We start from the raw sequence: 14,220 nt of genomic DNA, 5'->3' as shown, positions 1-14,220 counted from the left end.
TTTGAAGATATTTTGACACATCTTCTTTATGTATTTTAAATTCAAGCCCAGCATGTCAGTGTCTTTTTTAAAATTCCACCCATATGGAAATCTTTGTAAATGAGCTCCAGTATTCGGGTTGCAAGTTATCCTGAAAACACCGGTCACACTTGAGGAATCAAAAAAGATTTGGTCCGATGTTTAATGGTTTTTGCTGCGCATTGTCAGTGTTACGCAAAAAACAAAAACATCTTGCATCACCAATTTCTTTTTCTTCTGCTGTCAAATATGCATTACTGGTAGAAGGCAAACTGGCAGAGGGATATTGAAAGATTTCTATTTTTCTGACTGCAGTGCGTGCATTTCATCATCTGACTGAAAGAAAACTATTCAGATCAGGAGAAACTGGTTCTAGATCTTGAGTTTCAGGCAGAAATCTCAAACGCCAGAGAGGATGAACACAAGTTTGGTTTATTTTTTCACACGTATTATTTCTTGTACAGCACATGGGAAACGCATCTGGAGGGAAGACACAGTGCATCGGAGAGGGGGGGGGGAAGAAGTTCCTTGGCCTTTTTCTTCTTTTTTTTTTTTTAAAGGACAAACTAAAAACATGAGCTTGTGAAACAAAAGTCTTTACTGTTGGAACAGAGAAACCACAGGCAGGGGAGAGACGTTACTGACAGGTAAAGAAGAGTCTCTAATATTCACGCTGTAGCACCAGATGCATAGCCAGTGTACAGCAGGAGAAGGGAAACTGTCCTCGCTGCTCTTGTAGCCACTGTAGAAGTCCCTCGTGGTTCTCCTGAGCTCAGCAGTCAGAACCAAATCGCTACACAACGGAACTAAATTGCATATTGTGATGTGAGATTCATCACATTGTTTTAGCTGCAAAACCAGAACAAACTCAGATTTAGCTCAGTAGAAGTGGGACTTCTAGAAATGGCCGACGCTGTCGCCTGCTGGACACGCTCAACAGAAATGACACTCTTAAGGGACTGAAAACAGACTAAAGTACATTTACTAACACTTAGAATTGGAGAAAGTGTCAAACAAAAAACAGAAAAAACAATTTTCTCCCAAAATATAGGGTCTTTTTCTCTCTTTTTTTTTTAATACATTGGATTGCTGAGGCTGCAGACCCCTCTGCCTGTCATCGTCTCCAAGGTGATAAAACCCAAAATAAAAATTAAAGAACAAAATGATTTTTTCCCGCTTGTGATTTTACAAGTCTGCGTGTGAGTGTTTCTTTCCGTTGCTCCCCCGGGAACCGAATCACAGTCGTAGGCAACCCTCAGTACATAAATGTGAGACGAGCAACCACTAGTCATAAAAAAAAACAAAACACGGAAATAAATGCGAGTTAAAAGAAAAGCTTGAAATGTGCCGTTTGAGTTTTACACGTTGGTGATGCGTCTTCTACTGAAGCTCTGATATACAGTTGGCCTGCCACTCAGGGATATGATACAAGGAGGATCGAAAAATAAGATTCAGGTTTAGCATCTCCGTTAATAGCGATCGATAGCTTATCAAACGGGATTTTTGCCGCCGGAGCACTTTGAACGTTAACATCAGCAGGCAGTGATGGAGATAATGACTGATTAACATCTCATCTGCGTTGTAAATGAAAACTAGTTGCATAAACTTTGAAAAGGAACCGCCTCGGTTGGCTGCTGATCATAGTGTAATCGGATCGTGCTAATTCGCCCTCTTGTCTGTCTTTGCAGTGAAGTTGGCGCGCTGCTACTTCATCTCGCTGACAGTGCCTTTAATGAGAGCGCGAGTGGCGCCCGGTGTCAGGAGAACAATCCAGAGGAATTAGGGAGAGCAGCTCGTCTGATGTTCTCTGTTTGTGTCTCGGGGTCCTGGGAGAATGCCGTCGACGCCGCTGCTCATTAGACGCTGCCGTTGTCAGACCCAAATAAAATAGATATTAAGCAGTGAGACAGGGAGCACTGTGCTGAATGTTTAATTGGGTGCTCCGTGAGTTGTGTGTGTGTTTTCCTCTCCCTACCGAGGGGGGTGTATGCGAGTATGTGTTTTCTTCCCTGGTGATGTGCAGCTTGTGTGTGTGTGTGTGTGTGTGTGTGTGTGTGTGTGTGTGTGTTTCATGTATGTGGAAATGTGAAGCAGCCTGCCCTTCCATCTCGGCACGGCATCGTTCCCCAGCTCCTGACACCTCTCGCTGGGGAGAGCGTGCTGCGGCGTCAGCCTCATTAAGGCTTCCTCTGTCTGGCTAATGAATCGATTGTGTGGTATCAGTGCTCCTGGCTGGCGCTCCCACAGTACCACTCTGCACATCCTCTGGGGGCCTCCCTTCCACTGAGCTCTTAATCAGGAAACAGCCCTAATTACCCAGCCTCCCTCCTTCTTCTCCTCCTCCTCCTCCTCTTCTTCTTCTTCTGCTTCGTCCTTTTTCATTTATTTTCCTCGCGCGCTCTCACTTTCTCTCCTCCGTCTTATATTTCTCTCTTTCTCTTCCTGACGTTATCTTCATGCTCCACCGCCCTTCTTCTTTGTCCTTCTTATCTTGCTGCTTCCTTTCTGCCTCTCTCTCTCTCTCTCTCTCGCTCCTATCATGCCTCATCCTGGGGCTAAAAGAGGAAGGGGTGGGGGTGGGGTGTTTGGGTGGGGGTGTTGGGGAGGGGTGTGTGTGTGTGGGAGCTTCCACAGTAGCTTATATCACAGCAAAAAGGGTGAGGGGGTGATGTATCAAGGGTGAGGGTCAAGAGTCCTTTGCAAGGAAAGCAAAGCTGAGACGGAAGTGCTGCTGTAATGAGAATGGGGAGCGGTTGTCAGGACAACTGGTTGCCCCCTCTCCCCCATCCACCCCCCCTCCTCAAAAAAAAAACAGCCTAAAATCTCCGTCCCGTCTCTTCCCGTCTCATCCCAGCCCTCAGTACACCACCTCGTACACCGTGGCCTTCTTGTCCCCAGAGCCCGTCACTATGTACTTGTCGTCTGGGGAGACGTCACAGCTCAGCACGGACGATGACTCCTTGGACTGGGGGGGGGATTGGGGGATGATGATGATGATGATATGACGACAGACAGGCGGAGACACGTGAAGGGACACAAATGACACAAAGACAGAAATGTTAGAAAAGATGTGACTCATCACTTAATACTCAATTATACAAGACATATTTGCATTTCAAAACAGTCGGCAATTATTTCCAAACAGACGACTACAGCTCCAGGATGCTGACTCATTCGTCTGCTTCAAAGTGAGACACACTCCTCCTCCTCTTCCCCCCACCCTCTCTCTCTCTCTCTCTCTCTCTCTCGCTCGCTCTCTGGTGCCTCATTAGCTGCAGATTTAAGCATCACTAGCAGCACAAGTCTGATGGTCTATATGACCTGGCGAAATGCACGATCCTTTTTTTCCCCTCCATGTCTGAAAGCCAGAGCGGAACACCTGGCTGAGATGATCTAAAGCTCCCTCTGCTCCACCTCCTCCTCCGTTTGCTCTATCATCATTTATCTTCCTTCCTTTCTTCCCAGACTCTCCATCCTCTTAGGCTCCCCTCTCTCTTTCATGACAGTTCGTCCTCCTCATCTCTGAACTCCTCTCGCCTCCCTCCCTCGCCGCGACAGGCCTGTCAATCATCAAACCACCAGTGAGAGGCTATTTCACACAGGGTCCCTCGTTCTGGACCCAGATAGCAGGCGGGAGAGTGGTGGTGGTGTGTGTGTGTGTGTGTGTGTGTGGGGGGGGGGGGTTCAGGAGGGAAGGACACATTGACGAGACAACAGATGTGCTGAAACAGAGGACGTTACCATCAGATACATAAACTGAGCACGAAAAAAACAGCCTGACGTTCCAACACTGAAGAGAGCAGAAAAAAAGCTCTTCCACAAGCTCGTTTCCCTCCTCGCTGCCGGAGCTGATGCATGAATGCAAACCTGCCTACCGAGAGCACAAAGGCATTGTTGGCCCTGAATGTTCCAGTTAGATCAAGTGAAGAGAGCAGTTCTTCCATAAAGGCCGTATCACGCGCAGACATCCTCCACGCGACAAATGAGGGGAAGAGGGTAACTACTGATGATGATTTTATTCATTTGTTGGTGGAGAACTCATAAAAAGCGCATGCTACCAGATTTTAATGTCTTCTTTGTCCAACCAGCGTTTCAGCTCCTCTGCTGATGAGAGTGCTCTGGTGCTGCTATTTTCATGAGTGCATGTGTGCGGGAGTGTCCCTTTCAGGACATTTGTCTTGAGGTTTTCAAACACACATTCTGTTGTTAAAATACTTTTGTCTGTGTCTTTTCCCCTCTCCTTCTTTCTCATTTAACTCCCTGAGATCACTAGAAATGACTTCCCGCACCACCGACTGATCAAACTATGAAAAATGAGTAATTCCAAATTATTCAAAGGGCATTTTTAATTCACTGAAAAAGAAAAGCATCAACAGTGATTTAGTTGAAACTTCGTTGAGCTCTGGCGACACACTCGTCGTGTTCTATCTGCAACAGCCTTCATATTTACATTTGAGCAACCAAAGCTTTTTGATAAAAGTGAAACAGAAAGAAATTCGGTGAAAGAGGGACAGAGGTGCAACAGAGCAGAGTGCCTGGAGTGAATGACAACGAGGTCGGATAAAAGGTAGTTTTAAGAGAAAAACGATGGAGGAGGAAGATTTCAAGGATGGGGATAAACAAAAAGACAAGGGTAAAGAAGAGTGAGGGGAGAGCTACTGAGAATGATTAAAGCGAATGAGCACAGAAAAGAGACAACAACAAACACAGAGGCATGAAGAGACGTTTGCATGGTGGGAACCTGCTTCTCTGTCTGGGGGGTGGAGGCTTACACGTGGGCACGTGCTGGTTACAGTTGGGGCTGTGGTAAGTCTCCAGGAAATGATTGTAAATCACTGTAACGTCCTCTGAGGTGTGTGTGTGTGTGTGTGTGTGTGTGTGTGTGTGTGTGTGTGTGTGTGTGTGTGTGTGTGTGTGTGTGTGTGTGTGTGTCAGTCTGGACCCTAAGATAAACCTCTAGAAGTCACCCTGGATCAATAAATCTTTAATGTAAACTGTGTTTAATAAATTGTCTTTGTCTCGCCAAACCCCTCATGTTTTTTCTTTTTTTGAGTGTTAAACGATGTCCACCCTGTCAAAGAGGTGACTCCACAGCCCCAAATAAACACAGTGTAAATTCCTATGTATATATAATATGTATCTAAAGAGCATAAAAAGAGCATTAACACCATCAGTGTCTCCCACCTGAAAGATACTAGCTCCGTACGGTGTCCTCCATGCGTTCAACAGATTGTCTTTTCCTGTGCTCACAAACCACTTGCCTGAATCCATCCACAGGCACACACACATACACACACACACACACACACACACACACACACACACACACACACACACACACACACACACTGGTTAGACAATAGTAATGGCAATGCAATATATAAACTACAACAGAGTGGAGGGATAGGTGTGCGTGCAAATCAAAACACTCAAAAACACCAAAAACACTGAGTACCCAATGCATACCCATTTGTGTGTATCTGTGTGTGTGTGTGTGTGTGTGTGTGTGTGTGTGTGTGTGTGTGTGTGTGTGTGTGTGTGTGTGTGTGTGTGTGTGTACGCATACCGCAGTAGGCGAACTTGAGGGAGAGAACACAGCTCTCGTGGAGGTGCAGCTGATACTTGTCAGGTTTGGAGACGTGCAGGACTTCCACGTTGCTGCTCTCCATTCCCACCGCCAGCCACTCGCCGGTCGGACAGTAACCCAGAGAGAAGATCTGGAGACGGCATACGCAGAAAGAGAAATAAGTGAAGAAAGTAAAACTGACAGAGAAAAACACAGAGGAATAGGAGGAAGGGAAACAAGGAGGCAGGGGTGTTGCTATGAAAACACAAAGGAGAAGATGTGAGGAAACAGAATGAGGGAGGAAAGAAGATAAGAAGATAAAGATGATGAGGGAAGAGTGACACAGGAAGACGGAGAACAATGGAGAGAACAAGTGAGGACAGAGTGGTATAAAGAGGGAATGTAGGAAACATGTTGGAGACAGGAAAAAAGTGTGAGGGGGGAAGGCATAAGAGAGGTAAATATAGAGTGAGTTAAGAAATAGAAAAACAGCAAGAGAGTGATTGAAAGCGGTAGATGTGGGGCGACGGCAGCCGAGAGAGAAAGTCATTACATGGTGGATCGAAACTCATCTGACAACAGTGGTCAGCTCTATAGCTCTGTTGAGGGAATGAATGAGTCTGGCAGACAATGTGTGTGTGTGTGAGTGTGTGTGTGTGTGTGTGTGTGTGTGTGTATCTCACTGCTGTTTGGATGTTGACTGCATGTGTTTCTCCACAAGGAAAATTCAGGCTCTGTGTGTGTGCGTGTGTGTGTCTGTGCGTGATACATTGACGCATGTGCTCACCTGTGTGTATGAGAAACTGTTACATGTGTAAGTGTCTGTGTAGAGGTGAAACACAGATTCATGTTACGGTGTTTGCACATGGCCCTGCACGGAGTAAATCATGTCTGCCACTAGAGGTCTCTCAATCAAAACAATACACAGTAGTACTTTGATTATGCCATGGAGCACTGTGGCGTGGGATCATGGAAGTCGTTCAATCAGAGAGGAACCATTTATTCAATCTGATGGGACTGAATTACTCAAGTAATGTTTACCAATATCACAACCCATTCAACTATTCCAGTACTGCCAACAGGATGTGGTGTACTGAGTTGAGGAGCAGCACAGCTGAGGTCAGAAGTTGACAGGTGTGTTCAACTATGGATGTCGACAGTTAACCATAGGAAGTATCTAGTGTAGTTACAAATGTCAGCTTTGCTAATTGGCTGCCTGGAAAAAAAAGAAAAATATAGAGTTTTGGACATTTTAATGCTGAAATAGAACAAATTACACCTTTGAGGTGATTTCTTTGTACATGTATGTGCGTGTATTTGTACCTGCGAGGTGAAGTCATGCTGCTGGAGCTGGCGTCCCTCTCGTAGGTCCCAGCAGCGGACGGTGTTGTCCAGCCCTCCCGTCCACAGCTTGGTGCCGTCGTTGGAGATGTCGATGCAGCTCGCGCCGTCTGTGTGGCCCTGGAACTGCCTGCAGGGGGGAAACACACAAGATCTTCAGAGATGAACACACAAACACACTACTCTGCCTCCTGTTTCTTTTTGATCTTGGAGGTGTCAGACCAAATATATTTTAATCCTTCCCTCCCCGTGGCCCCTTCTGCCCTCCCCCCACCCACTCTTGATTTGCTTTCCTCACCTAAACAGAATCATCCCCACACTTCTCTCTCTCCCTCTCTCTATTATTCTTTCTGTCTGTCCTACCTTGCCAGAATCTGGCTGTTTCATTCAATCCATATCCCCTAAGGCTGGTTCATCCATCCTCTACTAACCTGACCACCAGGTTGGACTGCAAAGAGTTTCCTCCCTCCCTCGCTTCCTTTTTCTACTTTATTCTATTTCTTTTCCTCACTTTTCTTCACCTTTTCTCTCTTCCTCCATCTTTGAGAAGTTCCTATAGGTTTCCATGTCCTTCAGCCTCTCTGTTCCTGCCCTTCCTCCCTTTTCCCTCTGAGCTCTCTCCTCACTCCACTCTATTTGTGGAGGCAAGACACCAGATTTTTCATGTTTTATTTTCCTGTCACGCCTCTCTCTCTCTCTCGCTCTCTCTCTCTCTCACCTGACCAGCGTCTGGTTGTGAAGGTCCCAGACGACAATGTTGCCGTCGCTGCAGCAGGAGAAGCAGACCTTGTTGTCAGGGGAGATGGCCAGGGCGTAGCAGGCGGGTGCTGACGACGTCAGCTCTGCCTTGATACGAGGAGTGGGCGTGGCCAAATCCCAGATTGAGAGCGTGCTGGCTTCCCCGCCAACGATCAAGGTCCGCCCGTCAGGGAGGATTTTACATGATCGGATGTAGTTATCTCTGTTCTGATTGGATAACATGAAGAAACCAGTTAGATGACTTTTCAAAACTGGGAAAAAAACGCCCCATGAGCGTTGAGATTCAGGAAATTTACACAGTCAATAAACAAATCAGTTTTTTGAATAAATGACATGTACAAAAGTATATCTGTACAGTAATATTTGTATTAACACTGGTGTGTGTGCTCTCTCCTCCCCGGTGTCTCACCAGACAGTCCAGCTGGGCCATGGGACTCTTGCTTCCAGGCTGGCTGATGTCCCACACCTTGACGCAGCCTTTGCCTCCGGTGTAGACGTGGCGTGTGGAGGTGCTGATGGTGACAGCGCACACCACTTCTCCGTGGTTCAGCGTGTGGATCTGCCGGGCGTGGCGAGGGATTCCCGGGCCCAGCAGGGCGTCGGGGGGAAAGGGCACTGGCTGCATCTGGCCGTCAGCGCTCACGTGAAAGGAGTAGGCGCTGGAGAGAAGAGGAAGAAAACTTACATCAGGGATCGGAAAGAACGAACTGATAAAAAGATGAGAGAGAAAAATGAGAGACACATCAGAATGAAGGTCATGAGAACTCCAGACTCCATTATGAATGTAGAAAAAAAAACAACAACAAACAAGAAGATTTGTACACTTTGTGACAATTACATGACCGACTGTAGCTGCAGACGGGGATGCGTAATGGCAGATTGTATTACAGGCCAGAGTCAGTGTGGCCTTGCTAATGGCTGATCGATACCGCAGTGGTTGGGAGGCAGGCATGTTTTATGATTTCAAATTAGCGCAGGGAGAATGAATTGCTACTCTGCAACAAAACAACCAACGCTTCAATCAGCAAATCCAGGGAAATATTTGCAAGTGTGATGGAGAGGAACCATCAGCAACGCTTGACACTGGAGAGAGAGCAATTAGGGGCGACCACTACTTGTTACACTTCTACATATTCTAGATAAGAAATCATCTCTAATTGTTCTTGGATCTTTATTGATTCATTTAGTTAGTTATTTATCATATATTTATCATAGAGTGCAATTATTCTGTCTTTACAGGTTTTCCCTACCTGAGAGATTCTCTACAATCTTTTAAATCGCTCTTCATGGAATGCCACATGCCAAGAAAAGATATATGCCTTTTTTAAAATGTATTTATTGCGCAGAGTCACTTAAAATACAATTTCCTTCCATGCTTAGTATCCTTCAAACTGAGAACAAACAACTTCGGTACATTTCCAAGTAATACTCTGAAAACCTCAACATGTAAAACCAGCTGTTCCTGTCACGTTCTCATAGTAAAGTGACAAAATGTTCTTTTCCAAACAGGAAAGGCAGGACACATTTGTTCATGTTGCAGGTGTGTTGTGTTGCTGGAGTAGAACTTGTGTGTGTGTGTGTGTGTGTGTGTGTGTGTGTGTGTGTGTGTGTGTGTGTGTGTGTGTGTGAGAGCAGCAACAGAAATAGAAACTCACGGTTTGCCACCAGATGAACCAGGCAGAGAGGATGACAGCCCAGGGGCCCTCAGGTGAGACCGCGAGTCGTACGCCACCTGGTGGGAATAAAACACCAATGATATAATTAGCAGCTCGCCAGTGATGAACTTCCAACTAAATCCCATTTCTGAAAGGTATAATTTCACACGATGTACGATGATCAAATAGACGTAAGTGAACAGAATCATTCAACTGTAAAGGAGCAGAGTTAAAACCTGGGGAGACACAATCAGAGCAGAAGAGTCTGAACCTGTGCTGGTGTGTAAAAGTGTAAGTGAGCACGCTGCCTTTCTCCTCACTGATGACAGGCTGCTGAAAGAGGCACTGCGGTGAACAACCAGCATAAAGGGTGAGTTATACCTGTGGGGGCTATGAGAGGAGGGTCTCCCCACAGCTGAGCGTGTGCCCTCATACTGAAGACATCATATGGGAGGAGGAGAGGCTACGATAAGCGTTTCAATTGCAAAAGTTCTCTCTGTGGTTGTCACTCCATAAACATGAACTAGGAGATGTAAACATGATTAGTAAATGATTAATGTGCTAAGCTAGCACCTTCCACTAGTCTGAGTCAGTGACAGTCAGGGGTTATATCTGAAGCTACACTATAAATCACAGCTGGACAGAGAAAGATGACTTGGCCTTTACTCACCATGGGGCTTCGGGAGTAGGCGCTGGCTGCTGCGCTGATTTGGGGGGAGAGAGTTAGAGCCCCACCAAAGCCCCCTGGGCTGGCCAGCTCCCCATTCAATCCTGCGTGGGACACCACGCCAAAATGAGCCGGGTATGAACCGGGGGGCACAGACATGGGACTGCGGAGAGCTGGGAAGGGAGGGAAAAAGGAGGGGAGGGAGGTTGAAGGATGGTAATAAAGAGGGGGAAACATAATTCACAAGCACAAACACAGTCACAGAGGGGCTAAGAAGAATGGAAGACTTTCTCTCCTCCTAAATTTTATTCAATCATAAAGCTACACAGGCTGAGAGCAGAGAGATGTCCAGAACAAACACTGTCTCCCCGCTCCATCACAGCAGTTCAAATTCTTGTAAATGAGTCTTCAAGAGCACAATAGCAATAGTTTATATATATATATATATATATATATAATAGTGTGTGTGTGTGTGTGTGCGTGTGTGTGTGTGTGCGTGTATATATATATATATATATATATACACACACACACACACACACACACTATTATATATATATATATATATATAATAGTGTGTGCGTGTGTGTGTGTGTGTGTGTGTGTATATATATATATATATATATATATATATATATATATATATATACACACACACACACACATTCAAATGCTTCAATGTCTAGGTACATTTCTGTTTCTTCATTGTACAAAATTGTCACTGGAGGACATGGCATCAACATCATCAGCATCAACAAATGATGAAATGACCAAACGGAGGGAGAAGAGGATATATGGCATGAAGGGCAGAGGTGATGCTGGTGCAGATCCCATAAAAATGACAGTCTGATAAAGGAATTTGTTCTGGTTTAAAACATTCTGTAGTTTGTGTCTTAAAATTGTTCGAAGTTGCTGCAGGATGAGGAGGTAAATATAAAGTGGTGACTCATGCGCTTCCTTTCTCCACTAAATGATTGGAACAATATTGGCATTATATGTTTTAGATGAACAGATGATTATTTATATTGGGGTACTTTGTCTGAGGAACACTCACTTGTGACAGATTTTCAAATTCATTTCAATCATGTAAACAGGCTCACCAAGGGGGTCTGCAGCAGATGCTGCTTTGCTGACCAGGCGAAGACAGGAGGTGCTGGGACCAGGAGCTCCCGGAGCTCCAGGGGCTCCAGGGGTGAGGGCATCACGGTGGGATGGGGATGGGGTGCCAGACTTGGACAACGGAGACTGGGATTTATCCATCTACAAAAGTAAAATAATGAAAATATATATGAAAAATATATTGCTAATACTGTTATGTTATTAAGCCCTTTTAATAAAGTAATCAGTCCTATTACACTCTAGAGGGCTGACAATTTGAGACTAATGAAAACAGTGAAAACTGAAGAAAAGTGTCTAAGTGGCACTGATTCAACTGAAGAAGACATCCACTTATCTCGATTTTTATAAAGGCTATTTTCCTTCCAAGAGGAAAACACCATAAACAGAAGCATCGCATGTGAGAGAATTAAGTTAAATGGAGAAGAAGAAAAGAATATCAACATATCAACATATTCATCAACAAAGCACAGAATGTAGGAGGGTGAGATGGTGAGAGAGCCGACATGTTTCGCGGTTTAGATCTGTTATCTTACCTGTGCAGGATCCTTTGCCTTCCCTGGGGTGGGGCTACATGGGTTTGGGGTGGAGGGGGCATCTCCGGTGCCAGAGGAGCCTGGAAGCTCTTTCCTCAAGGTAGGAGCCCGGTCTAAGCCGTTCCCATGAGGAGAGTGAGGAGGGCTGCCAGCAGGGGAGTTGGGCTCCTGCAAGAAGAGATGAGGAAATATTCAATGATTTCAGCAGAGTATAAATATTAGAGTCTAAGTTTCTTCCTCACAATAATAGAACTGCTTTGTTTATTTGACTTCCAATAGCCTGAATTCTTCTCCTTGTATTTCAGATGTATTTCATCAACGTACTAATTAAATTAAAACCATGTTTTCTATTTGTGATTCTCAACCAGGGGAAGGCTGTAGTTTAAAGGGCAAAAAAAAGTAGTTGATAAAAAGTTCCGTCCCTCTGGATGTGTCTGGTCATATACCATTAATGACATCATAAGACATCAATACAGGGCTCATTGCAGGTATAATTGGAAAACAAATACTGTATATACATTAACTTCTTTTTAAACACACTGGTATTAGATCAGGTGGCATGGTGGTGCAGTGCTTCGCACCATCACCTCACAGCAAGAAGGTTCCTGGTTCAAGTCCTGGCTCCAGCACAGGATCTTTCTGTGTGAGTCTCCATGTTCTCCCTGTTCCTGTGTGGGTTCTCTCTGGTACTCCAGCTTCCTCCCACAGTCCAAAGACATCAAGAGGGGACGAGGCTGATTGATACTCTAAATTGACCGTAGGTGTGGCTGTGAGTGTGAATGGTTGTCTGTCTCTATGTGTTGGTCCTATGATGGACTGGTGACCTGTCCAGGGTGAACCCCACCTCTCGCCTGAAGGCTGCTGGGATAGGCTCCAGCCCCCCCATGACCCTTAACAGGATAAGCTGTACAATGGATGGATGGATGGATGGATGGAATTAGATCAACGCTCCGTATCAGATATACATGATCAGCATTGGAACATATGTAATTATTAACATTATACACTTCAAACATAAGATGTTGTGGTCCATTTTCCATCAAGAAGAAAAAAAAAAATCTCTTGCAAGGTTTAAAAGCTTTCATGAGCCGAGCCGAGAGGAAAATGCTTCTTCCTTAATGGCTCCACCATGGCCTCTGGTGTCACAGTATGTACTGAGATTTGTAAAGGGGCTCAGAGCTGAGGGGACAGCGCTCGAAACAGCCTAGATTGTCACCGGTGCTGGTTGGGTTGTGTGTGTGTGGCCTGTAGATTATGTTGCTGTTACAGGCATCTTTCATCACCACTGTTGAGACGCCACAGCCGCCCCCAGAACAGTGCTGGAGTAAGCTCTTCTCACTGGGTCACAGTGATCAGCACCAACATTTTCGTACTACACAGACACAGACACAGACACAGACACGCACACACACACATGCACGCACACACACACACACACACACACACACGCGCACACACAAACACACACACGAGCAAGCACACCATTCACCAGAGAACTTCCCTCCCTTTTTCTGCTATTACCCACATTTGTCTGCTTTTGTACCAGTTTCCAAATCACACAAGAGACCGGCTCTGCCTTTGTGAGCAATATCAAAATACAGAGGCTTTAGATGAAACATATTTTTGGTACACAGTGTATTTAAAGAACAAAAATATTCCAGGGGCATACATGGCTTAGCATATGCTAAATGAACCCAACTGCAGTTATCTAATGAGAGAAGGGAGGAGAAGGAGAGGGAAAGAAGAGAAAGCCTTCTAGAGGTTGTAGAAAATAACAGAAATATACACAAAAGAGGTCGATAAAAAGAGATGGAGATTTGCGTGTGTGTGTGTGTGTGCGTGCGCATGTATGTGCATGTGTGTGTGTGTGTGGACAGACATGGTTCACTAGAGAACACAAACAGTGGCGGGTGATAATGAGCTTACATAGGAGCTATTCCTATTCACATGGAAACTGCAGTGGGAAGCTGAATTTGCTACATACCTGCTGACTCGTTTCACATTTCAGTTACACATACACACACGCACGCGCGCACACACACAAGCTTTCTGTATATGCACACACATAAAAACCAAGGTTACTGAAAAAATAATATCAAGAGAGCCGGCAAGAAAAGAGAAAACTACAAAACAAAGTAAGAGCGAAGAGACAAACTGATTACAAGACTCTACCCTGCAAGCATGTTCTTTGTTGGGGAAAAATGAAGTTCCAGCTTCATAAATGTATAGCTGTGCAATTTTCTTCATCCTCTAATAAAGAAAAAATGGAATATAATAGGTTTTGTTGTTTCTTTTGGAACAAAACAAGCTGCTTGAAGACTCCACATTACAGTTCAGAAAGTTGGAACACATTATTTTATTACATTTTGTCATTTTTATAGAACTAAAAAAATATATCAAAAGTCAAATTAATAATGGAAAAACTTTTAATGAACTAGCAGCACTGAGTAGGTGTAGCGATGGACTGTATGGACACTCTAAACATTGAAGTGTTAGCAGCGGGGGCTAACGCTACACCCGATCTTCATGCTCAGTGTTTTTGCATCCTCACTTTATTAAATC

General features: G+C 45.0%; 1 protein-coding gene across 4 annotated transcripts in view; it reads right to left on the bottom strand.

The window, feature by feature from the left end:
• Positions 1 to 1,608: 1,608 nt before the first annotated feature.
• tle2b (TLE family member 2, transcriptional corepressor b) overlaps positions 1,609 to 14,220 on the bottom strand; it is an 86,286-nt gene continuing 73,674 nt past the window's right edge. For 3 of the 4 annotated variants that reach the window (XM_086223254.1, XM_086223255.1, XM_086223256.1), the window contains 10 exons: positions 11,659 to 11,826; positions 11,107 to 11,266; positions 10,010 to 10,179; positions 9,340 to 9,416; positions 8,094 to 8,343; positions 7,644 to 7,891; positions 6,908 to 7,055; positions 5,585 to 5,735; positions 5,203 to 5,279; positions 1,609 to 2,983 (listed from right to left, as the gene is read on the bottom strand). In XM_086223254.1, the coding sequence (XP_086079380.1) occupies positions 2,876 to 2,983; positions 5,203 to 5,279; positions 5,585 to 5,735; positions 6,908 to 7,055; positions 7,644 to 7,891; positions 8,094 to 8,343; positions 9,340 to 9,416; positions 10,010 to 10,179; positions 11,107 to 11,266; positions 11,659 to 11,826 (1,557 nt within the window). In that variant the 3' untranslated portion in view covers positions 1,609 to 2,875. The remainder of the gene's footprint in view (positions 2,984 to 5,202; positions 5,280 to 5,584; positions 5,736 to 6,907; positions 7,056 to 7,643; positions 7,892 to 8,093; positions 8,344 to 9,339; positions 9,417 to 10,009; positions 10,180 to 11,106; positions 11,267 to 11,658; positions 11,827 to 14,220) is intronic. The other variant, XM_086223257.1, reaches the window with a different exon arrangement.

This window comes from Aulostomus chinensis, chromosome 14 (genome assembly GCF_037954235.1).
Source record: "Aulostomus chinensis isolate RoL2024-O1b breed Wild chromosome 14, RoL_Achi_v1.0, whole genome shotgun sequence".
Lineage (NCBI taxonomy): Eukaryota > Metazoa > Chordata > Actinopteri > Syngnathiformes > Aulostomidae > Aulostomus > Aulostomus chinensis.
The sequence above is the reverse complement of the archived record's forward strand: the minus strand, read 5'-3'. Positions and strand labels throughout refer to the sequence as shown.